Genomic DNA, 25,691 nt, shown 5'->3' with positions numbered 1-25,691 from the left:
ATGTATACAGGAAAAGTAAACGTGCTGTCACAGATACAGTGAAACAGAGACAAAAACTAGGTGTGAACCCAGCCTAACATGTCTGCTGAATGTCCAGCATATATTTTACATATAAGACAATGCCTCAGGTCACTACACCGTGCCCTGCCTTGGTGAAATTACGATCAATAATCAGAAAGTTCTGTCTTACCTGCTTGATGGATAGTTCTATGTTAGTAATCGGTGTTGGGTTCTGGAAAAAATAAAAAAATTGTTGACCAAAAATCTCAATAATAAAATACATTCAATATTATAACTGTAGTTCAAGTTACATGTTACATGTTCTGCTTTTGAATATGCTTTCTACAGAGTAAGTGAATGTCAACTATATCACCTTTGCAATATATTTTTCCTGCTTTACTGCTATGTTCTGATAAATCTGAAAACCTGGAAACGGTCATTAAGCAAGATAGGTGTGGCTGACTGTACATACCTTTATTCTAAATATGGCACTGCCTATAAACACATTGGGGGGGGGGGGGGGTATTCAAAGAATTTAGCACCACTCTTTTTTGCTTTAGCTGCGCCACATTTGCTTAAAATGTGGCGCACACTATCAGCGCCACATATTCAAAAATTTTGCACCTGATTTAGTGCCCTCTTAGCCAATTTTTTTTAAAGGGGCATGGTTTGGGTGTGGTTAGGCTTATTGTGCTATTAGCACCTTATTTTCAAAGGTTTAGCACCACTTTGTGGCGCACAAAGTGTCGCAGCTAATACCAAATATATCTGGTATTAAATGATGTGCTATTTGCCCTAACACAAACACACTTCTGAAAATGAGGTGCAGTTAACACTCTTTGAAACGCAAAATAAAGAGCCGTAATAACACAATTCTTTGACTATCCCCCCCTATTATCTTATAAAAAAGGGTTATCTCATTGAGGCAACCATTTTTCATATTTTTCACGTTTTATTAGGGCTTATAAATGTCATCCAGAGGACAATATGTCCATAGCGACATGGATCCTTGGATCAACAGGCCAGCTTCTATATGAAAAGATGTGGTTGTGGTCAATCTCTTTAAAGGGGTATTCCAGAAAAAACTTTTGAGACTAATTTGACTAATTTGACTATGCTACAGGGTAAAGTTAGTGTAGTTGATAATATAGTGTTGATAATATAGTGTCTGTACCTTTTCTCACAATTCTTCTGTGATTTTCACCCCAATATTTATTTTTAACAGCATACAAAATGACTTTTGTCTCAGATTTTTCCCAGCTTGCAATGCGGCCAAGACCTGACTCACTAGTCAGCTGATGACAGGGAGCCTGTCTGCTTCAATGGGTGGAGCGATCGCTTGGTGGGAGAGAGATCAATCTGCAACTAATGCAACAGCTGTAGGTACCCTGATTGAAAACCACAGGTCTTTTGAATGGATGCAGCTCATTTATGTTTCAATGGGTGGGGTGGCTGATGTGTGGGAGGGAGGAAGATGGAATTGTGTGATTTGTAGTCAAAAAAAGAAAAATCTAACAGGAAATACTAGTTCACCAACAGCTAGCCACAGTGTAAAGGTAATCTCACAACATAGCCATTTAGTCCCAAGACAAGTGCAGATCCTTCCTAAGCATGTCCATTACTGCCTGCCAGGTACTTACTAAAATCACCTTATGGTGGATAACCCCTTTAAGAAACAAATCCCCAATATCCTCACTGGGTAATACAATGGTACATGTAATAAAAACAATCTGTCAACATCAGATCACTGACAGTTTCCATGTAGTATGCTGGTTGATGATATTTTATACCATTAAATAAGTTACTATTGAGTTAAAGGACCAAGTAATTTCCCACAATCATTTACCACAATATCCACAAAGTCTGGAATTCCAAGCATAAATACCATTTTCTGTGTCAAATCAAAGTGTTTCAAGTGTTTGGTATTTTATTTACAATAAACAATTACCATTTCTTCCAGCCATTAGCCGGATTCTGAAGCGTCCCTCTCATTCTGCTCTACCTCCTTCATAAACAGTATGTTAACCCTTGTCACTCTTATCTTTACACGTTCTGCTTCTACCATAACAAAGCTGCCTTCTCCCAGTCTGTTATGTGCTCCGACATTTACCTGCCCACAGAATGGATTTCAAAGCCTTGTTTATTCCTGTGGGGAACAACCTTGTAATCCCCAGATTGACTAGAGTGGAGAGCATGTCCTATTGACAGACAGTAATAGTCTAAAGTGGATAAATTGTTTCCATTACCTTAAATACCTGCAGCTCCTCTAGCAGAACTTCTTCCATATTCCAGATGCCTTTGGCAACACTGATGACTTTGAGAACTGTCCCCACATCTAAAAACATAAGCATATGAGATATAGAACATCACAAAGTATATTTCATCAATAAAATATATGTCTCAGCTGATGCAAACCAACATAACACACACCTCAGATGCTGTAGAACAGTATTCTCCAACAGGCAAAACTACAACCCCTATTCTGCCATGACGACTAGTGTAGTGTTGCTCGCGAATAATCGCAATTTTAATTTTATTAGCGAATGTCGCATATTCGCGAATTCACGAATATTCGCGAATATAGCACGATATATTCGAAATTACGAATATTAGCTTTTTTTTTTTGTCACGGTACACATCACAGTGATCATCCCTCTCTGCTTCCAGCTTGTGTGGTCTACAGATGGCTCTAATACTACTGTATGAGACCGCCGGGCGAATATTCGCATATGCGAATATTCGCAAATATTGATCCCTCCCTTCTGCTGCTTCTATCAAGTAACATTGGTGTACTTGCTATAAATTTATAAATTTATAAATTTTCACATATGCGAAAAAACGCGAATATTACGAATATGCGAATTTACTGAATATATGACGAATATTCGTCCATATATTCGTGAAATATTGCGAATTTGAATATGGCCTGTGCCGCTCAACACTAGACTAGTGTTGAGTAGTGATGAGCAGCAGGGGCCATATTCAAATTTGCGATATTTCATAAATATATTGACGAATATTCATCCTATGTTCGCGAAATACGCATATTTGCTATGTTTGTTGTGCTAAAATTAGCATGGAAAATTCCCAATATTCGTAATGCAAATTTTTATCATGAATATCGGCACTTTGCGATTTTGCAAATATTTAGAATATAGTGCTATATATATTTGTATTGACGAATATTCATGTTTTTTTTTTTTCAAATACAGATTTTTATGAAAATTTTCCATGCAATGGAAAAAGGAGTGAACGAACATTGCGAATATGCGAATTTCGCGAACATAGGACGAATAATCCTCAATATATTGGAAAAATATCGCAAATTCGAATATGGCCCCAGTCGATTATCACTAAGGATGACTATCAGGGCGTGAATGGAGTTATAAGTTTGCAACAGCAGAAAAGCTACAGGTTGATGATCCGTCTCTATATATCAGATGCTGCAGAACTTCTTTATGAAATAGAGGATGGTGATTTGAATAAATTAAAAAAAGGAATAAAAAATAATTATGTACCCTTTACTATAAAGCAGTGTTTCCCAACCAGGGTGCCTCCAGCTGTTACAAAACTACAATTCCCATCATGCCCGGACAGCCAACGGCTGTCCGGGCATGCTGGGAGTTGTAGTTTTGCAACAGCTGAAGGCGCCCTGGTTGGGAAACACTGCTATAAAGGATAACGTTAAATGAGCTGTTCAAGTGCATAAGATATACATTATTTTAAATTACTGAAGTAAATATTTATATTAAAAAAACAATAATTGAAAGAAACAGTTATTACTGTACCTGTCCCAAGAAACATGACATCATACTGGCCGTCTTCTGCTATCACGTGGTCAACAGCAATCTGAGTTAGCTTGTAGTCCACATTGAGTCGGGTGAACACCGGTTTCCCGTGAAGAGGGTACACTGACTTGTACATAAGAGGGTGGTTCTTTACAAAGCTAACAACATCATCCGGAAAGTCTTTGGTAGATTTTAGCTGTGGGTCATACGTGTTGCTTGGACACTGAAAAAGATATCGAAAATTTGGTGAAAATGTAGTTGACATCTGGCTAAAAATCAATAGTTACAAACAATATATCGGACCTCCATAGTATTTTGTATAGCAATATGGCCATTTGCTAATATACAGGATAGAATGGAATAAATTGACATTTTACTATATCATATCCCCATCTAGTGGTCATAAAACATATTGCAGAAATAAGATTCCATGTAGCTCTGTTACAATTAAAAATTTGTATAATTTATAATAAAATATTGTATATTATAGGTGGCTTTAGGTAAAGTAGATTCCAAATGCTTCCACTCCTAACTCCCTATTGGACTCTACTCATATATACATATGACTTTATAGGACACTTAATACAAAGACATTGCTGCTCTATGCAATAGCGTTTGTAGCAGTTACATTGCTGTTTTCCATATAAAATGAAGGTTTTCTTTTTCTTTACAATGTTTAGATTTTTTTTGTTTTCTTTTTTAACGAGGAAGAAAATCAGTAAGAGAATATATGTGATACCTGACAATATCAGGTATCTGCCCCACTACAATGTAGTTATATGTGCTGTTAACATTATTCTATGAAACTGTATTTACACAAACATTTTAGCCTTAAAGGACATCTGTAGTGCAATACAACTTATCCCCTATCCGAAGGATAGGGGATAAGTTATAGATTGCAGGGGTACGACCGCTGGGGACCCCCAGGATCTAATGGATGGGGCCGTGGCAGTATGCTAGAAAGGGGGTGTTGATAACAATGAACTGGTAACTCACCTAAAAAACTCACTTTTGCTGACTTGTATAGGCTTAAAGGGGTACGGTGAGCAGCGGAGCACCGCTTTAAACCATAAAAGGGGTACTCCAATGTTTAAAATCTTACCCTCTATCCAAAGAATAGAGGATACATGTCTGACCGTGAGGGGGTTCCAACTGCTGAAACCCCCCGCGATCTCCTGAACAAGGCCCTGGCTCTCTTCATGCAACACACACCCTCCATGTATCTCTATGGGAGAGTACTCACTCCATGTATCTCTATGGGAGAGTGCATGGGTCAACACACCCCCTCCATGTATCTCTTTGGGAGAGTACTCACATATATCCAACTCTTTCATAGAGATACATGGAGGGGACATGTCAACCTTCGATCTGTGCACAAGGAGAGCCGGGGAGCTGTTTAGAAGATCACACCCCCCAGTGGTCAGACCTTACACTATCAGACAATTATGCATTATCCTGTGTATAGGAGAAAAGAAGTAAAACATCAGAGTACCCCTTTTTAATCTGCCCTCAATGCCCCATAATAACAAAGTAAAAGGCAAAATGTGTTGATTTATTAAGGCAAAAGGGAAAAGTAATATATTGCATTGACTTAAAGCATACCTATCATATCTTCCAAATAATAAAAAAAACTGATCATGTACATCTAAGTTTTATGTGTTTAGCCCCGATATTTCTAATAAAAACAGCTTACATCAGTTGCAGTCTGGATTCCCATCTTCTTTCAGGCAGGGGGAGTGTCCCTCTTCTGCCCTCACTGTGTGTGACTGAGTCTGGGAGGGAGCCTGGCAGTCAGCCAATCACTGCAGGCTACTCTGTAACCCTTTCCTCTCTGGATCTTTTCATCCTCTGATCCTCTTACATATTGCATGGCTGGCTGGGATTTATAGTTCTCCACACACAATATCTTATGCAATATGAAAGAGGAGCAGAAGATAATGTATATAATCCTCTGCTCCTCTTACATATTGCATAATGGGACTACAAATCACAGCCAGTCGTGTACTCTGCCTGGGATAGAGCTATAGCCCCAGACACTACCTGTGAAGGACGAGCAGCTGCAGCATGGCACCCGTTGTGAGGTGGAAATTTGCGCCCCGTGCAGACTTGCGTCCGCTGCTGCTGTTATACCACAGACTGAAGACTCCTGAATGACACATGCTGGGAGTTGTAGTCCCTGTTATGTGTGTGTATATGCTAGTGTTTCCCAACCAGGGAATGCTGGGAGTTGTAGTTTTGCAACACCTGGAGGCACCCAGTTTTGAAACACTGGTGTATGCCCTGTAGAGGTGTTGGTGAACTACAACTCCCAGGAGACTTCTGAGAGACAATAGAGGTGTTGGTGAACTACAACCCCCAGGAGACTACTGAGAGACAATAGAGGTGTTGGTGAACTAAAACCCCCAGGAGACTATAGAGGCAGCATGCTGGTGTTATACCACAGACTGAAGACTCCTGAATGACAAATGCTGGGAGTTGTAGTCCCTGTTGTGTGTGTGTAAGCGAATGTTTCCCAACCAGGGTGCCTCCAGGTGTTGCAAAACTACAACTCTCAGCATTCCCTGTCTGTGGTATAACACCAGCAGCTGCCTCTATAGTCTCCTGGGGGTTGTAGTTCCCCACACCTCTATTGTCTCTCAGAAGTCTCCTGGAGTTTGTAGTTCACCAACACCTCTATTGTCTCTCAGAAGTCTCCTGGTGGTTGTAGTTCCCCATACCTCTATTGTCTCTCAGAAGTCTCCTGGAGGTTGTAGTTCACCACACCTCCACAGGGCATGCACCAGTGTGACTAGTGGGAAACACTAGCATATACAAACACATAACAGGGACTAATACTCTCAGCATGTGTCATTCAGGAGTCCCCCTTCCCCCCTTCACACATAGAAGTCATCCCAAGTCCGAGATTTATTCCCCAGCCCCTGCACTTTATCATCCTCCCATTCAGTGAACACAGGCAGAGCTCAATGAGGAGATGAATGGGTGTGTACATCCTCTCTCCCCTGCTCTGTGTCTTTACTCCATGCAAACCTGCGTGCAGGGGGAGGGGAGATGAGGAGTCCTGTATGTCCTTTCTCCCCTGCTCTTTCTTCTTTCTCTGTGCAGACCTGCATCCTCCGAAGGCAGAGCAGGGAGAGGGTAGATGAGGGGGGCGTGTACCTCCTCTTTCCCCCTGCTCTACCTTCGCTCTGCCCTCCCCCCAGCTCTAGCTTCAGAAATCTTCAGAGAGCTGAGGGGAGGGGAGGAGCGGACGCAAGTCTGCATGGGGCACAAATTTCCACCTCACACCAGGAGCGCAGAGCCTTCTAAAGCCTGCCCTCACTTCCTGTATTCCGACGGGCCAGGACTGTTGCCACCATCGGTTTTCATATAGTGACAGCCAGTGGTCAGCATGGGCCTCTTTTGTGAGGACCCCTAGTGGCCACTTTTATACAAGCAATTTCACAGAGTCTCTAAGCCACTCCTGTGTTGCCTTGGTTGTGTACTTACGGTCATTGTCTTTTTGGAAAGTGAACCATTGGCTCAGTCTAAGGCCCAGAGCACTCTGGATCAGATTCCCATTAGTAATATCTGTGTACTTTGCCCCATTCCCCTTTACCTCAACCCCGACCAGTCTCTCTGTCCCAGCCATCAAAATGCTTTATTGTAAGGATGGTATTGTGAAGGTGATGAGCAGTGCCTGGTTTCCTCCAGACAAAATGCTTAAAATTAAGGTCAAAAACTTCAATCATGGTTTAATCAAGAGTCCTTTAGGCACTTTTTTGAAAACATAAATTGAAGGTGGGGGGCTCACACTAATAGGTGATAAATGAGTATTGAGGTACTGTATGATACACGTTAACCCTACGTGTCAAAGTATAATATAGAATAATGTATGGAGATACAGACCTCTAGATACACATATGATAGTGTTCTGTGTGGGATGTCAGGATGGAATGTATAGTGATTAATGGTTTAGTGTCAGGATATGGTGATATTAATTAACGTATATTACTGACTGGGTATTATAACAGATTAGTATAGTGTTAATAATAAATATTGAATTAAATTGATATAGTACCAATAAATAAATGATAAATAATAGATACAGGCTAAGTGATAAAAGTGATAATAATATAAATTTTAATTATTTGGTATTGCATGTGCGGCTGTGCAGGGCCCTTGCACTAACCACACCTTTAAATACTTGGTTAAAACAAATAAAGCATATAATATATAATATCATTAAATATGTGATAGATATAAGTATAGGCAATAAATAGCTGCAATAAAATTGATGCGATAAAATGAGAGATCAGCGGTCCCTAATTGCTATAGCTGGAGTTAGAATAGTTAATATTGAGGTGATACAGTTCAATGTGAGGGAATATTGCTTGATTCCTCGATGGTTATCCACTGCAACAAAATTCAAAGTTCAAAGTGCTATGCAGAGTTCAAAGTGCTAAGCAGTATATGGTGGAAGTTCAAGGTGCTACAAACTGTATGATTATGATCCTCCACTGAGTTAGTAGATGATTTAAAAGAGGTCGTTGTAGCAATTGTAGCAATTGTAACAGAGGACTATTGTAGCAATTGTAACAAAGTTCATGTAAAAGTTGTTGGTGCACAGCACCGCTCACCGCTTCCCTAGTGCGCTCCGATGTGTAGTACGGTCCTTCTCGTTCTCAGGCTGGCACAGCTCGGCAGCTGGCCTGGTGGAAAAGCCTGGTATTTCCCTGCGCTGGTTCAGGAAGATCCCAGGCTTTTCCACCAGGCCAGCTGCCGAGCTGTGCCAGCCTGAGAACGAGAAGGACCGTACTACACATCGGAGCGCACTAGGGAAGCGGTGAGCGGTGCTGTGCACCAACAACTTTTACATGAACTTTGTTACAATTGCTACAATAGTCCTCTGTTACAATTGCTACAATTGCTACAACGACCTCTTTTAAATCATCGACTAACTCAGTGGAGGATCATAATCATACAGTTTGTAGCACCTTGAACTTCCACCATATACTGCTTAGCACTTTGAACTCTGCATAGCACTTTGAACTTTGAATTTTGTTGCAGTGGATAACCATTGAGGAATCAAGCAATATTCCCTCACATTGAACTGTATCACCTCAATATTAGCTATTCTAACTCCAGCTATAGCAATTAGGGACTGCTGATCTCTCATTTTATCGCATCAATTTTATTGCAGCTATTTATTGCCTATACTTATATCTATCACATATTTAATGATATTATATATTATATGCTTTATTTGTTTTAACCAAGTATTTAAAGGTGTGGTTAGTGCAAGGGCCCTGCACAGCCGCACATGCAATACCAAATAATTAAAATTTATATTATTATCACTTTTATCACTTAGCCTGCTTTTTTGAAAACTCCAGTATCGCTTTTATGTATCTTTAACTGGAGAAAGGCTTATTTTTGGCCATTTTGCATAAAGGCAGTGTTGTAGTGTTGTAATGTAGTGTTGTAGTGGTGGTTGATCTTCTGGAAGTTTCTTCAATCTGCACACAGGGGGGGGGGGGGGGAGATTTATCAAAACATTTCCAGAGGAAAAGTTGCCCAGTTGCCCATAGCAACCAATCAGATTGCTTCTTTCATTTCTACCAAGGCCTCTGCAAAACTAAAGAAGCGATCTGATTGGTTGCTATGGGCAACTTTTCCTCTGGACAGGTTTTGATAAATCTCCCCCAGGATCTTTGGAGCTCAACCTGAGAGACCATTGGGTTCTTATACATTTCCAAGGCCCTTTTCCCCCAATTACTTAGATTGGTCAAGTGGCTAGTTCTAGAGACCTTTTAAGTGTCATAATAAAGGCTCCAGAAATCTCTTAAAAAGAAAAAACAAATTTTGCGTGGACATAACTATTTTAAAATTTCAAAAATTCTGTTTTCACATTCTCATTATTGAGGGAAAACTATATACTTTTTTCTTGTACCATAAGGTTACATTATAACAAACTGTAATAAAAGGGTAAGGGTCTAAAGACTTTCCAAATACAGTATGTATAAACTACTGCTATTACAAAAAATATATGGATTTTAATAAATTCACTGACTGGATTTACAATTCAAGATTTACAGTTCAAACACTGGCCACCTGTGTATACACTTTTTTCATGTGCCCATGTTGTGTTACTTTTAGGCAAACATCTGGGTTTTTAAAGTTTGGGAGAAACAGCAAGCGGCTGTATTGTAAACTGTTTTACAACATATAGTGTAAGGTGTGTACTAGTTTGTAAGAGCTGTCAGTACAAGTCCCTTGACAGGCGCTGTATGTGACTCATTTACGCTATGATGTCATCTGCCTAGCTTCACATTGGAAACCATGCCTTTAAACCTAAAATTAAATATGCATTCCCTATTCTTATTTTATACTGTTTTCAGGAGTGGAAGTGTGCCCAGATACTTTGGTTTACCTCTAACATTTTTCCCAATTAAGCTGTATGTTGTGGATCAAACACACAGTAGATCATAAAGTTTCCATACACTAAAGGTCCGGCTGCAAAGATATTAAACAGCAACCATATTGGCAGGAGACAAAAGCACTTCAAAAAATATGAAGTATTCCTTTAAAATTCAATGCCAAGTTTCAGATGCAGTTTACAGGCAGAATGGATGGGTGAGCCCATTTTTCCATCTGTACTGGTTTAAACCAATAAAACACTTTTCTTGTGCCGTTTTAGCTTATTCCTCAAGACTTAAATTACTTAACTCCTACTGAATGTAAAATGGTAAAACTAGACAGGAAATCCTACCACATCAGTTCATAACATAACATGAGAATGGATATTAAAGAACAGAAGATTCATTCTGATCTAATTTAGAAAAACTTGACATGATGTCAAAAGTTTTGATTGGTCGGGGTCTCAGACCTCCATCGATCAGGAGAATCAACTTGCAGAAGTGCAGTAGTGTGCTTCCCTGCCCATCTTACGGCAATTTCTGTCCTGCGGCCCTATAATAGGTCTAGGGGCCATCCAAGAATCGTTTCCCCTTCTCCCCTCCTTCTCCTGGTTTTCCCTGTGTCTTATCAAAAGTTTTTTTTAAATGACAAGTATATATTACTTAATGTAACAAACATTTCCCCCTATGTCTGATGTGTTGCGATGCTTCCTTTTAATGTTTTTATTGCACATATTAAGATTAAAGCATTTATGTTATGTTAGATAGGTTTTATGTCCTATTACTTGTCCCACATGAATTGAGATTGTATTATTATTATTTATCTTGATCACACACCTTATTATAGTTTCCTGATATACCCTTCTGTTTCTGAGATATGAGAGTTTATAGTAAGACTTACAATTCCGGGAATCAGTCAGTTGGGTGCAAACTGAATTTTAATGTTAAGAGTTAATATCTGGTGATGGGTGGGATTATACAGTCAGGGGGGGTGTATTAGACATGCACGCCCCTCAATGTACAATATTTACACTCCTTGAAAATATAATCCCATCCATCAACTGATATTCTCTCCTATTATTACCTATTACACTCTAGAGGTATTTATTCAGGGCACACTAAGCTATTTAATGACAGTAAAATCTAATTTTCTGGGGCGGGGGGAGGGACTGACCACAAGTCCTCTTTAAAAGTAGGGTTTTGGTTTAATTTGTATGTGTTTTAGATGCTGTTTTCTACCTGTGGGTTTTTATAGGTGTGTGGTACTTAATAGAAATAGATGCATTTATTGAAATCTCAGTATTATTCCTTGACGGTACATTATTAATGAAAGGAGAAGCATAAATTGACATACTGTGGACTACAGGTAAATATATGTGGAATGCCATGCTGATTTTTCCACCTGTAAGTAGATATTATTATTTTTTTTTTACCCCTTTAGTGGCTCCAGAAAGTTAAACATATTTGTAAATGACTTTGATAAAAAAAACTTTGTCCTTCCAGTAGTTATCAACTGCTGTATACTTCAGAGGAAGTTGAATTGTTCTTCTCTGCTGACATCTCTGTCCATGTCAGGAACTGTCCAGAGTAGGATCAAATCCCCATAGCATACCTCTCCTGCTCTGGACAGTTCTTGACATGGACAGAGGTGTCAGCAGAGAGCACTGTGGTCAGACTGGAAATAACTACACAACTTCCTCTGTAGTATACAGCAGCTGATAAGTAATGGAGGGATTGAAACATTTTAATAGAAGTCATTTACAAATATGTTTAACTTTCTGGCACCAGTTCATCCACTAATGTACCCCTTTAAAATATCATCCACATTGCTTCTACTGTAATATCCTGTGAAATTACTGTGGACGGGGAAAGGACATATCTAGGTGAGATGGAGAAAAGACTACTCAATCTACTCTTGATTCTACACAGGTTCTGGGATCAGCATTATAACCCCTTAAATGGGTACTCCCCCCTTAGACATATTATCCCCTATCCAAAGTTCACCGAGGCAATCTCGAACAGCCTGCTGAGCTAGTCGGGGGTAGTTTAGTTTCACTTTAGACACGGCAATCAACTTTGAATGCCGCGTCTAAAGCGTTAATAGCGCACGGCACCACAATCAGTGTCGCGCACTATTAGCCATGGGTCCCAGCAGTTGTTAGAGGCCGGGCCCAACCTGCGTTATAGAACAGGAGCGGACTCAGGGCGTACATGTACGCCCTTGTTCCTTAAGGGATTGTTTTTGAGGTGTCGCAACATGCTTAAAATCTGCAATCTAAATCTGCAATCTAAAGCAAAATACCAGCAAAATATGCATATGTGAACGAACTACTTATGCAGTCTACTGCTATTTTAACCACCCAGTATACCTCCTAGCTGTACTACTCACTGTCCAACACTGCGGGGAAGAAACTAGCCACAAACTAGACCACATGTGAAATGTATGTTTTGTGATGTACAATGAAAGCAGAAGAGCAGAAGACGGGTTGTGTGACAGCATCTAAATCATCAGCCACATCAGTAAAATATAGAAAAAGGTATATATTACAAAGTAATAAAAGACTGTATTTTAACTTCTTCAGGATGCAGGGCCTTGCATCCTTAGTCCTTATGGACGCATGGTGTACAGGTACGCCTGTGGGAATTTTGGTCCCCGCCGCTTGCCGGTCGGGGACCGGACTGGGATGCCTGGACTGGGATGCCTGCTGAAATTCCCTACAATTTATTTTCTATGGTATTTTCTAAGGTTTCCCTACATTTTCCACTTTCCCTACACTTTGCTCTTTTTACATATGCTCTGATCCGTCTGGTTTTCCTCAACTGAAATTCACCACATTTTACATGGAAACCTTAGTAAATATGTTGTTTTTTTGAGAAAATGTTAGGAACATGCCCTTTTTCGGAGACTACGCCCCTATTTCAGTTTTTCTTAGCAAAATGGAGTTAGTCGGGGTTTTTTAAATTTTGGAGCAAATTCTGACGCAAAATCTGGCGCAGACAGAATTTCTGGTGCAATGCGACAGATTCTGGCGCACAATCCGACAAAACATGTCTGGTTGGCAATAGTAAATGAGGGCCATAGTGTTTGTGAATCAATATATAATTTATTTGGAATATCCATTTTCCTTACAAGCAGAGAGCTTCAAAGTTCGAAAAATGCAAAATTTTCAAAATTTTCATGAAATTTTGGGATTTTTCACCAAGAAAGGATGTAAGTAACAAAAAAATTTACCACTGTGTTAAAGTAGAAAATGTCACCAAAAAACTATCTCAGAAACAGAATGAAAGGTAAATGCATCCCAGAGTTATTAATATATAAAGTGACAGTGGTCAGATTTGCAAAGAATGAGAATGAGCTGCATCCTTAAGATGTTAAATTGCTTTATTATAAAAAAAAAAAAAGTTAGTCCCCAAAGGACACAGTATAATGAGACACCCATTAGTTCCAGATATTATCTTCAGAAGAATTATGTTCTATACATCTGAATAATTTTTTGTCTCTGCAGTATGAGCATAAGATTCTTACAAACCCCATGTAGATGTATGGGACAGGTTCTGCACCAGAATTGCACAATGTAAGGTGGTGTTCACACCTGTGTTTGCCTGATCTGTTCTGGAATTAGATAGTAGTGAACTGATGCTACTGAATTTAGTGGGTCAGTTTTTGTATCAGTTCATATCACTTTGCATTTCCTCCACCTGAAAAATGTGCATGGTCTTTTTTTCATTTAAAAATAAAACTGACAATAAACGGAAATTGAATGTCATTGAAGACTATGGTGACTTATGCTGACGGAAGAGTTTTCAATTTGTGACAAGTTTGTCATCCATTTCTTAGGATCCATTTAAAACTGATGACAAAACTTAGATGTAAACCTGGCATTACTTCTATAAAAAAATATCTTAACCCTTCCAGAACTTTTTTAGCAGCTGTATGCTACAAAGGAAATTCTTTTCTTTTTGAATTTCTTTTTTGTCTTGTTTACAGAGCTCTCTGCTGACACCTAATGCCCGTATCAGGAACTGTTCAGAGCAGGAGAAAATCCCCATTGCAAACCTATGCTGCTCTGGACAGTTCCTGTTCCTGTCACAAAGAGAGGTGTCAGCAGAGAGCACTGTGGACAAGTCAAAAAAGAAATTCAAAAAGAAAATAATTTTTTCTGTACCATCCAGCTGCTGCAAAGTACTGGAAGGGTAAAGAATTTTTATTAGAAGTTTACTTATCTGTTTAACTTTCTGGCACCAGTTGATTTTAAAAAAAAAAAAGTTTTTCACCGGAGTACCCCTTTAAGCAGTTAAATGTGAATATATATTTAGTTTATCATCGTGATCTCTAAAAGTAGAAACTTGGCAAAGATTTGCCTAAAACATTGAAACCAGGAAATAAGCTAGGCAAGCAAGAACTATGTAAAAAAAATCATAAAACAAATGTTAATAAATCCACCACAGTTAAAGGATACCATCATTTAAATGACTCAATAAAAAAAAGCACGTCTGCAGAAATTCTAAAGAAATTCTGTGACATCAACTCCTATTGTGATTCTAACAGAAGAGAACAAACAATTACTTTGGAAACAAAACAAAAAAAGCACAGAGAGAAATAATTGGACCTTACAAAAGTGTCTTATATTAGAGAATAAATATTTACTCAAAATAATCCCTGATAATATATAATCAAGGACTTGACACTGTTATTGGTTTACTTGAGTGTCTGGCTTTTTCCAGCTCCTCTACTCAAAAGGCTTTTCAGTGAGATGGTCCTTATGTAAATGGTCCATATGTCTCCATTTGTAAAATGAAGACATTGTAGCAGAACAAGTTTATAGAACAAGTCGTTTTGATACGTTTTGTAACCATAAAAGATTTAACTATGGCATCTGCTGATATTTGACCAAGATATTAATCTTGTGTTTTTCCAAAGAATTACGTTCCTTCAGGTAATAATTGACAGACTGAAAGTGATCCAAGAAGCATGCTACGGGCTTCACGGCTGAGGTATGAATATTTATTAAGGGGGTGTTGCCCAGGAATCTGCCGGCCAGGAGTACCAGTGCACCAAGGGTCCAGAAAATGCATTGAGGACACAAGAACTAATTTACATATTAGGATTTTGGAGCATATCTCGGAAAAGACCCTTTTATTCAGTGTCACCCGCATTATTAGCCTGTGCCAGCAGGTTAGTGTGGGTGATGCTCATGTCAATTTGCTCTTAGGTCAAACTCTGAATAAATATGGTACTTCTACATGGTCAGATATTAGTACTTGCTCACCCCCCCCCCCCCCCCTTTGTGGTTAACGGGCAATTACTATAGGTATATTTGTTTAGGAAGAAATACATTTGTTTACTAAAGAATCAGGGCACTAGGGCACAAAACACTTATCAAAGCTATTACAAAAATATTTAAACAATTTGTAAGCTTTAAATGGGAGCAATTTCATGAAATGTGCTATCTATGTATCTCTGATTCATTCCTTTACATGCAAAGCACACTATTACAAATAATACGTTCAGACATGAAATAAGAAAATACACTTCTCTATTGCTTAACAATAATAAAATTAGACAAAAGTAAATTCAGTATATCTTGATGTTAGCACAGATAAAAGCTGTATAAATATCATTGTATTTACTCTGAAGAATTCTCAGTGTGTCCCAGAAGACATTGGTCAGGGCAATCTGAGGTTACCATCTTCTGTTCAAGCAATTAAGAAAATAATAATATTCAGGAAAAAAAAAAACATTATATTTTCTTTTTCTGTAAAACACAGAATCACCACAAACTATCAGTATATACTGAAGCTGAATATTTTTAAGGGGTAGTCCAGTGTAGTTCAATGGAATGGTATACAGTTTCCTAATATTCTTTGTGTATACTTTGTTGATCCTGTGCTCTTGTGCCACAAAAAAAATGTGAAAATTAGTTTTAAGTACCCATGGGGTGATCCCAAACATTATAAATGCCCAGTGATCCCAACCCACTTCTCTCACCGCTTGGCTTTACAATGCAGCCTGTGATTGAAAGGCTCTAAACTGTCCTTCTAGTTCCCCTTCCCAATGATACTGTATCTCATACATGCACAATAATCTACTGGTCTCCCAGTGACCTCATAAATGTTCTACAAGCTGTCAATAACATGCTGGGTGTCCGAGGTGAGTAGCAAGTTGGATTGGGATTATTGGGTATTTGTGGTGCTAGGGAACACCCTGTGGGTACATGAGACAAATCTGTATATTTAGAAAAAAAGTTTTTACAGTGCAGAAGTACTGGATCTACAAACTATGTATGCCAATGACCCTATTGTGACCCTGGCCATGGGTTTAGTCTGAATTACATTTTCTGGAGAAAAATTCATTTATGTGCACTTAAAATAGCTTGCATACTTACCTCCGACTCCACCCTGCTGCTATCAAGTCTTTCAGTACCTAATATGGTCCACTTCTTTTTTCTTCCAATAAAGTTTTGTGCTTGCTCAACCAGTCATTGGGCTGAGTGGGCAGTTCCTGTCCGCATGAAACATTATTCAAGGAGGATGAAGAGGACCACAGCAGATACCAGAAGGCATGACTACAGCAGCCAGGTGGGAAGGAGGTGCAGGGTCAAGGTATTGATTTGTTGGGGCACGATCATAAGAATGAGAAGGGAGAAGCACACGGTAGCACCCTTTACTCCCTAACTCTGAGAAATCCCCATCCTGTGGTGCCATTTTAAAGGGGTATTCCCTTTATATATATATATATATATATATATATATATATATATATATATCAACTGTAATTTACTTCTATTAAAAATCTTAATCCTTCCAATAATTATTAGCTGCTGAAGTTGAGTTGTTCTTTTCTGTCTGGCAACAGTGCTCTCTGCTGATATTTCTGCTTGTCTCAGGAACTGCACAGAGTAGAAGAGGTTTGCTATGGGGATTTGCTTCTATTCTTGACAGTTCCCGAGACAGGTGTCATCAGAGAGCACTTAGACAGAAAAGAAAAACTCAACTTCAGCAGATCATAAGTACTGAAAGGATTAAGATTTTTTAATAGATGTCATTTACAAATCTGTTGTCAGTTGATATATAAAAAAAGTTTTTTTTTCCTGGATAACCCCTTTAAGTTTCTGGGGCCACAGGAAGGAGATTACAGTGAGCCGGGGAGTTCTCCTGATTTTTAACAGCTTCCTTGATAAAGATATTGTACCTGTGTAGAGAAAGAGTGGTGCAGTTTCCAATAGCAACCAATCAGATCGCTTCTTTTCTTTTTAAAACGACCTCTGAAAAATGAAAGAACCAATCTGATTGGGCAACTGTACCACTCTTCCTCTAAACAGGTTTTGATAAATTTCCCCCATATCTATAAAATGTAATGTGCCATTAAAAGATTGCCATAAATTGTACAAAATAAGTATGTAAACATTATTTCATTTCTATCCATCTACATTATGGTATAAAATAGAAATAAATTAGAAATAATTATAGTCTAGTTGAACTGTGCTTTAGGTCTGTAGGTTGACAGATAACATGGGTGTTTCTTTTGTTAACACAATGTAATTACCAGTACTGGGCATAACACTAACATATATGTTTAGGGATTTTGTGCCTTGAAAACATTACTATTGACCTTACCAACATTGTCAATCATAGGGGTGATGGAGTGTTTGTGCATTGTCACGTGTGCATTCTTGTAAGAAGGAAACAACTGTGTGCAAGTCAAAACAAGTACCACACACTAGACACCTTGGGGATAAAGGCTAAATTACCTTTTGACCTAAGGGTCAGCTGTTAGGCATGCAATTTGTAACCTATTATAAAGAAAACATGATGGATAGATGCCTGTCTGGTGCAAGTCAAATTATGAAAGTCAATGTTCTACCCAAACATTGAATTGCTATGGTTTTAATGTAGATTTACACTATTGCACACTGTTGCATATGTGTCATATTTGTATGATAACCAACTAAATTTTTGCTCATGGTCAAGGGCTGGATATGCAACAACAATTGTGCCCAGAGGGCACTGGGACCCTTATGTGCCTCTTAGCACAATTGCTGTTGCATACTTGTTTGGATTCTAATTTGTGATTATTTTACTATATAGTCCTTGCTATGTGACTGATTTTTAGGTGTAGGTAATATGTTCAATTTGCAGGTAATATGGTCCCTTAACCCCTTAAGGACTCAGCCCATTTTGGCCTTAAAGACAATTTAATTGCTCTGGACAGTTCCTGACAGGGACAGAGGTGTCAGCAGAGAGCACTGTGGTTAGACTGAAAAGAACAACTCAATTTCCTCTGTAGTATACAGCAGCTGATAAGTACTGGAAGGATAAATATTTTGTAATTTATAAATCAGTTTAACTTTATGGAGCCAGTTGTTATGAAAACATTTTTTTCCACCGGAGTACCCCTTTAATGTGGGGACAGTCGGCCAAGAGTATTACTATTCAGGGGTAGCATTTGTGCCATTAGGGCAGTCAGAAGCACACATCATTGTCTAAAGCAGTGTTTTCACCTTCGGCTGTCCAGGCATGCGGAGAGTTGTAGATTTGCAACAGTTGTAGGCAGCTTGGTTGAGAAACACTGCTCTAGAGTTTCCAAACAAGATTATTAGCCTAAGACTTGGTCTAAGATCTTGTTAAAGGGGTACCCATGAGGAAAAAATAATGTTTTCAAATCAACTGGTGTCAGAAAGTTAAACATATTTGTAAATTATGTCTAGTTAAACATGTTAATCCTTTCAGTACTTATTAGCTGCAGTATGTTCCAGAGGAAGTTATGTAGTTCTTTCCAGTCGAACCACAGTACTCTCTGCTGCCACATATGTCTGTGTCAGAAACTGACCAGAGCACGAGCAAACATCCATAGCAAACCTCTCCTGCTCTGGACAGTTCCTGACACAGACAGAGGTGACAGCAGAGAGCACTGTGGTCAGACTGGAAATAACTACACAACTTCCTCTGGAGCATACAGCATCTGATAAGTACTGAAAGGATTAAGATATCTAAATACTAAGTAATTTACAAATTGGTGCGATTTTCTGTCACCAGTTGATTTGAAAACATTTTTTCGCCTTTTTTTTTTTTTTTTATGGAGTATCACTTTAAACTTTTCAACTGTTATTGTTCTACCGAACACCAACTTTTGTGTTGCAATGCATAATACCAGGTAACACTTGGTACACATGAACAAAGCCTTTGAATCTTAACGTAATGTTTGGAAAGATCTACATAACTTAAAATAACACTTTCAATGTCAAATTCATTTTGAGGTTGAGATATATTGCTACAAAGCGAAAATCAATATTTAGATGGCATCCTATATAAAGTGACTAAGAAAACCAGAGGAAGTTTAAAAACTCAGTTCACTGAATAATACAAGCTTTGCTATGTTTCAGTTGCCAAACTCAACTTTCATCAAGTTAAACGGTGCCACGCTGCCTGCCAATTCCGAAAAAATTGAATATTAATCAGCTATTTAAGGTGAAAAACAAAACCAAGGAATGAAAGCGCTGAAGTCACTGTTTTCAGAAAAAACACAAACATTGTTTTAGCATTTCCATAAAAAGCTCAAGCATGCCATCGATTGGAAACAGCTATTATTTTATGCTAATGCCAAATACCATGACCATAAATTACTGTATAAGGTAACTTCTCAAGATGCATTGTAGATCGGGTTAGAATTGTCCCAAACTCAGCCCTTAGTGAAAGTAATAAAATCTATGAAGACACAAAAATATCCAGAAAGAGACGTAAAATGTTTGACAAGGACACATGATTTAAAAAGTGCTTGGTCTAAGATGCTTGATATCAAAAGTAGTATTTGCCAATGCCACTAGGTTTGGAGAGGAAAAAAAATATTGTGTTAGTCTATAAAAATTAAAATATAGAAGAGGAAGAAAAAGAAAGTAAGAAAGAAAGAGAGAAAGAAAGAAAGAAAAAAAGGAAAGAAAGACACAAAAAAGTAAGGGAAGATTTATCAAAACGTGTGCCGAGGAAAAGTTGACCAGTTGCCCATAGCAACCAATCAGATCGCTTATTTTATTTTTCAGACACCTGTTTAAAAATGAAAGAAGCAATCTGATTGGTTGCTATTGGCAACTGGTCAACTCTTCCTCTGCACAAGTTTTGATAAATCTCCCCCTTAAATTTTTCAGTAGTGAGTATCTTTTAATAGCCAACTGGAAAGATTTTGAGACTACCCTGGTATTTTCATTTAGATATCAAGATATTGAAAGCTTGCTATTTGTTATTATATTTTCAGATATCCATTAACCCTTTAACACCACATCACGAACATGTAGAAGATTTTGCCATGGAGAGAGCTCAGAAGCTTATAGCAGCTGAAAGTCACCATAGCTACTGTAGCATGGAGTGATTGCCAAAACTGGTTGTTTAACCTTCTAAATGCTGCTTTACTAGGCCTTTGTGGCTGCAATTACCATGGTAATGTGGTAATGCAAACTGCCATAAGCAGACTATACTAGTAGGTCCACAATTGGGCAGCCATCGAGTTTTGAAATCTCTGGAAGTCCGCAGGTTGAAGACCACTGCGGCCTTTGACATCATCCACCCCCCCTCTCACCCCCTTTAGTTCTGTACTCACCTCCGCTCGGCGAGGCTATAGGGTGCGCTGGTCCGGTGCTGCAGGACTGTCCGGTGGGGAGGTCGCCCGGTGGGATAGTGGTTCCGGGCTGCCATCTTCACTGGGGGGCCTCTTCTCTGCGCTTCGGGCCCGGCCCCGGAATAGTCACGTTGCCTTGATGACGACGCAGAGGGACGTTCATTACCAACGTCCCTCTATGTCGTCGTCAAGGCAACGCCTCTATTCCGGGCCTGAAGCGTGGAGAAGAGGCCCCCCGGTGAAGATGGCAGCCCGGAACCACTATCCCACCAGACGACCTCCCCACCGGACAGTTCTGCAGCACCGGACCAGCGCACCCTAACGTCCCGCCGAGCGGAGGTGAGTACAAAACTAAAGGGGGTGAGAGGGGGGGCTGGATGATGTCGAAGGCCGCAGTGGTCTTCAACCTGCGGACCTCCAGAGGTTTCAAAACTACAACTCCCAGCAAGCCCGGACAGCCGATGGCTGCCCGGGCTTCCTGGGAGTTGTAGTTTTGAAACATCTGGAGGTCCGCAGTTTGAAGACCACTGTATCAGACATTGACAAGCGATGATGATGAAGGTGGGGGGCTGATGACATGTGGTGATGATGACAAGGGGATGATGAAGGGGGGGGTGGGATGATGACAAGGGGATGATGAAGGGGGGGTGGGATTATGACAAGGGGATGATGAAGGGGGGTGGGATGATGACAGGGGGATAATGAAGGGGGTGTGGGATGATGACAAGGGGATGATGAAGGGGGTGTGGGATGATGACAAGGGGATGATGAAGGGGTGTGTGGGATGATGACAAGGGGATGATGAAGGGGGGTGGGGATGATGGCAAGGGGATGATGACAAGGGGATGATGAAGGGGGTGTGGGATGATGACAAGGGGATGATGAAGGGGGGGAGGGGATGATGACAAGGGGATGATGAAGGGGGGGTGGGATGATGACAAGGGGATGATGAAGAGGGGGTGTGGAATGATGACAAGGGGATGATGAAGGGGGGGTGTGGGATGATGACAAGGGGATGATGAGAGGCGGTGATGATGAAGGGGGATGGATGATGACAGGTGGTGATGATGAAGGGGGGATGATGACAGGGTTATGATGATGAGGGTGTTAATGACGGGGGTCTGGATGATCACAGGGGGGATGATGTATTTCCCACCCTAGGCTTATACTCGAGTAAATAACTTTTCCTGGGATTTTGGGGTGAAATTAGGGGCCTCGGCTTATATTCGGGTCAGCTTATACTCAAGTATATACGGTATTAATAGGTGTTAAAAATTAAAAAATAAATTAAATATTAAAGTATCCCCCAGAATAAAAATTTTAATCCCTACCCTTTACAATTTTTCAGATAAAAAATAAATAAATTGATATTGTTGTGTGCAGAAAAGTCCTAACAGAAAAGTCCTAACTATTAAAATATATTGTGATTTAAAACCACAGTGTGAATAAAAAAAATAAAATTCCAGAAATATTGTTTGTTTCACGACACAGCTCAGAAAAAAAGGAGGACAAACAATCAAAAAGCCCCATCTATTATAGTAAAAATAAAGCTAAAGATCACAGCACAAAAAATATGCCCTCACTCAGCTCCTTAGCTGGAAAAATAATATGGAATATGGTGATTTAAAGTATTATTTTTTAACCCCTTAAGGACCCAGTTTTTTTCCGTTTTCGCACTTTCGTTTTTTTCCTCCTTACCTTTAAAAAATCATAATCATAAATAATTTTGTCGTACTTCTGAAAAAAATGATAACAACATGCAGGAAAATTTCTACGTTTAAAATTGTCATCTTCTGACCCCCTATAACTTTTTTATTTTTTCTGCGTACGGGGTGGTTTGAGGGCTAATTTTTTGTGCCGTGATCTGAAGTTTTTAGTGTACCATTTTTGAATTGATTGGACTTATTGATCACTTTTTATTAATGTTTTCATGATATAAAAAGAAACCAAAAATACGCAATTTTGGACTTTGGAATTTTTTTGCTCATATGCCATTGACCGTGCAGTTGAATTGATGACATATTTTTATAACTCAGACATTTCTGTAAGTGGCGATACCACATATGTTTATTCTTATTTTTATTTACAGTTTTGTTTTTTTATGGGAAAAGGGAGATGAATCAAACTTTTATTAGGGAAGGGGTTAAATGATCTTTATAAAAAAAAAAAATCCCTTTTTTTTTGCAATGTTATAGCTCCCATAGGGGCTATAACACTGCACACACACTGATCTTTTACACTGATCAATGGTTTCTCATAGGAAACCATTGATCGATGATTCTGCCGCTTGACTGCTCATGCCTGGATCTCAGGCACTGAGCAGTCATTCAGCGATCAGACGCCAGGAGGCAGGTAAGGGGACCCTCCTCATGTCCTACAGCTTTTTGGGATGCCGCAATTTCACCGTGACGGTCCCGAACAGCCCCCTGAGCTAACCGACATTAGTTCAGTTTCACTTTAAACGAGGTAATCAACTTTGAACGCAGCATCTAAAGGGTTAATAGCGCCGGCAAAACAATCAGTGCCGCACGCTATTAGCCACGGGTCCCGACTGGACCCGACCTGCTATGACGCGAGGCCACCCCGTGGTCCCGCATTATAGCACGGGAGTGGACGCAGGATGTAAAGGTACTTAAGTGACTAAATGTGTTAAAAACATAATCAAAACAATATACATAGAGTATAATTTTAATTGTACTTAACTGAAGAATAAATCTAACATGTCAATGTTACTACATGGTGAATAGCGTAAATAATTTTTTTTTTAAATATATACTGTATATTATAAATTTTTCAGTTTTCCAGCGATATAATAATGAAGGTAAAATAAAGGTCATTACAAAGCACAGTTGGTCCCAAAAACAATCAGATAAATTATTATTCATTTTCAACACAATTACAGCTTAACAGCTATATTTATAGTAAAATGGCCATTTTTTTTTTTTTTTTTTTTGTATGTACGTACCATACATACAAAAAAAAATGCCCATTTTACTATAAATATAGCTGTTAGGCTGTAATTGTGTTGAAAATGAACAATTCACTGAATTACATATGGACAGATATCAGATATCAACAGATACATACTGTTCCAGGGCGTGGATAGGGGATTCTTCCATCATATTGAACCCACTTGTGATCTGGACTTTCTTTATGAGCATAAGGACCATTAAACACTCCTCTTATATCTGCCATGCTGTAGACACATACAGCAGATGCTTTAAATATAGAGCTAAAATGAAACAGAAAATAATTCCCAGATGTTAATATGAACAACTCATAAGGATCATACAAAATATTCTAAAATATTATAACCAATATATCAACTTTAGAAATTACCATGTGTCAGAGTGGACATACATGCTATCACAAACAGTCTTCACTGCTTGTGGCATATATATATATATATATATATATATATATATATATATATATATATATATATACAGACAAAAGATGGCGCAACACTTCAAAGATAAGTGGAAAAAACAAAAAAACAACTACCATAGGACCTTTTTCAACCTTTTTCAAGCTACAAGGAAGTATATATACACTCAAACACATAATTCAATAAAGTGTCAAAAATATACACACACATATATATATATATATATATATTTTTTTTTTTTAAATAACTGAAAATAAATACATACATTAGATCTAAAATCAATACAATGCAGACAGTTGTCATCCATCATAGTAAAATAACTTGGAATTCTCTGTCATTCCGGTGGCCCACCTTAATTACTCAACTTATTCCGAATACACATTTAGTATGAAAGGTTCTGTGTGACATCATTTTAGAGTTTATGGCTCATACATCACTTAGATTTAATGGCCCATATGTTTAGACCACAATGATTCGTAGTATTGAAAGGTCAGGTGAAAAAATAAGAAGCAGTTATTACCATTAACTATGTGAATCTTCAAACTGCTTTGGTAGTCTGGATGTAATTTTTTATATTTAAGGACTCAATCATTTGATGGACTGCATGAAATCCAAATTCAAGGTGTGTTCTCAAAGTCTTAATGGAGCTGTCATGATTTATTTTAAAAATAAAGACATTTAAAAACTTGACATGGGGTCTTTATGTTTTCATTTATAGAAAATATAAATGTTTAAATAAAAAATGTGATGTTACCATCTGATATCATTTAAAAGTACTTCAGTCTGTACTAAGTTTACAATTTAAAAAAATAAATAAAAATAATTACTGTTATTTTGAGTTCTTTAATTTTAGAATTTTTTGTTTTTTTTTCCCTAAGACAAAGAGTTTTAGCACTTAACATATTAGATAAAGTCATCCTGACATATTTCTGGTCTCCTTAGACTTCCTCTTGAGAATCATTAGTACAAGGTCAAAGTAAAATCAACATACTAGGAATGTCAACAAATCCTCTCAAACAGAACATAAAGAAAAATGAGTCTGCTATGTCAACTATCATGATCCATTGCTCCAGTGAGGAGACACTTGGCTCATGGCCGTATCCAACAGGTGAACACTAGTAGAACAATTTGCTTATAGTTCCACCTAATCAAACTTATGTTTAGATAACTCATTCCTGTCCTTGGTGATTTGATGTTTCTCTAATGAAATCATAATAAACTGTGAAAGTGCTTCCATCTGAATAGACGTGCAGAGGACAGTTCAATCTACCGCTAGAACAGAAGCAATACCTTGTTGTAGTGAAGATTCCATACACCATAGGGTTCCGTTCATCCTTGGTTGGAAGTAAAAATACATCCTCTATAAGAAATAAAAACAGAAATGTTGATGACAATGTAGACAGAAAAATTAAGAAATTCTTGAACAGAGTTCAATATTTTCATAAACAGGATTGGTTAAATGTTATCAAAGTAGCTATAGGACCGTATAATACTCATTCAGAGCCAATATT

General features: G+C 38.6%; 1 protein-coding gene across 5 annotated transcripts in view; it reads right to left on the bottom strand.

Annotated features, from left to right (window-relative positions):
- Positions 1–25,691, bottom strand: part of SEMA3D (semaphorin 3D) — a 172,157-nt gene that overhangs the window by 13,301 nt on the left and 133,165 nt on the right. For all 5 annotated transcript variants that reach the window (XM_056573397.1, XM_056573396.1, XM_056573395.1 and 2 more), the window contains 5 exons: positions 25,471–25,540; positions 23,880–24,024; positions 3,789–4,011; positions 2,247–2,335; positions 191–232 (listed from right to left, as the gene is read on the bottom strand). In XM_056573397.1, the coding sequence (XP_056429372.1) occupies positions 191–232; positions 2,247–2,335; positions 3,789–4,011; positions 23,880–24,024; positions 25,471–25,540 (569 nt within the window). The remainder of the gene's footprint in view (positions 1–190; positions 233–2,246; positions 2,336–3,788; positions 4,012–23,879; positions 24,025–25,470; positions 25,541–25,691) is intronic.

This window comes from Hyla sarda, chromosome 4 (assembly GCF_029499605.1).
Source record: "Hyla sarda isolate aHylSar1 chromosome 4, aHylSar1.hap1, whole genome shotgun sequence".
Classification (NCBI taxonomy): domain Eukaryota; kingdom Metazoa; phylum Chordata; class Amphibia; order Anura; family Hylidae; genus Hyla; species Hyla sarda.
Note: the sequence above shows the minus strand (reverse complement) of the source record. Positions and strands in the feature narration are given on the sequence as shown.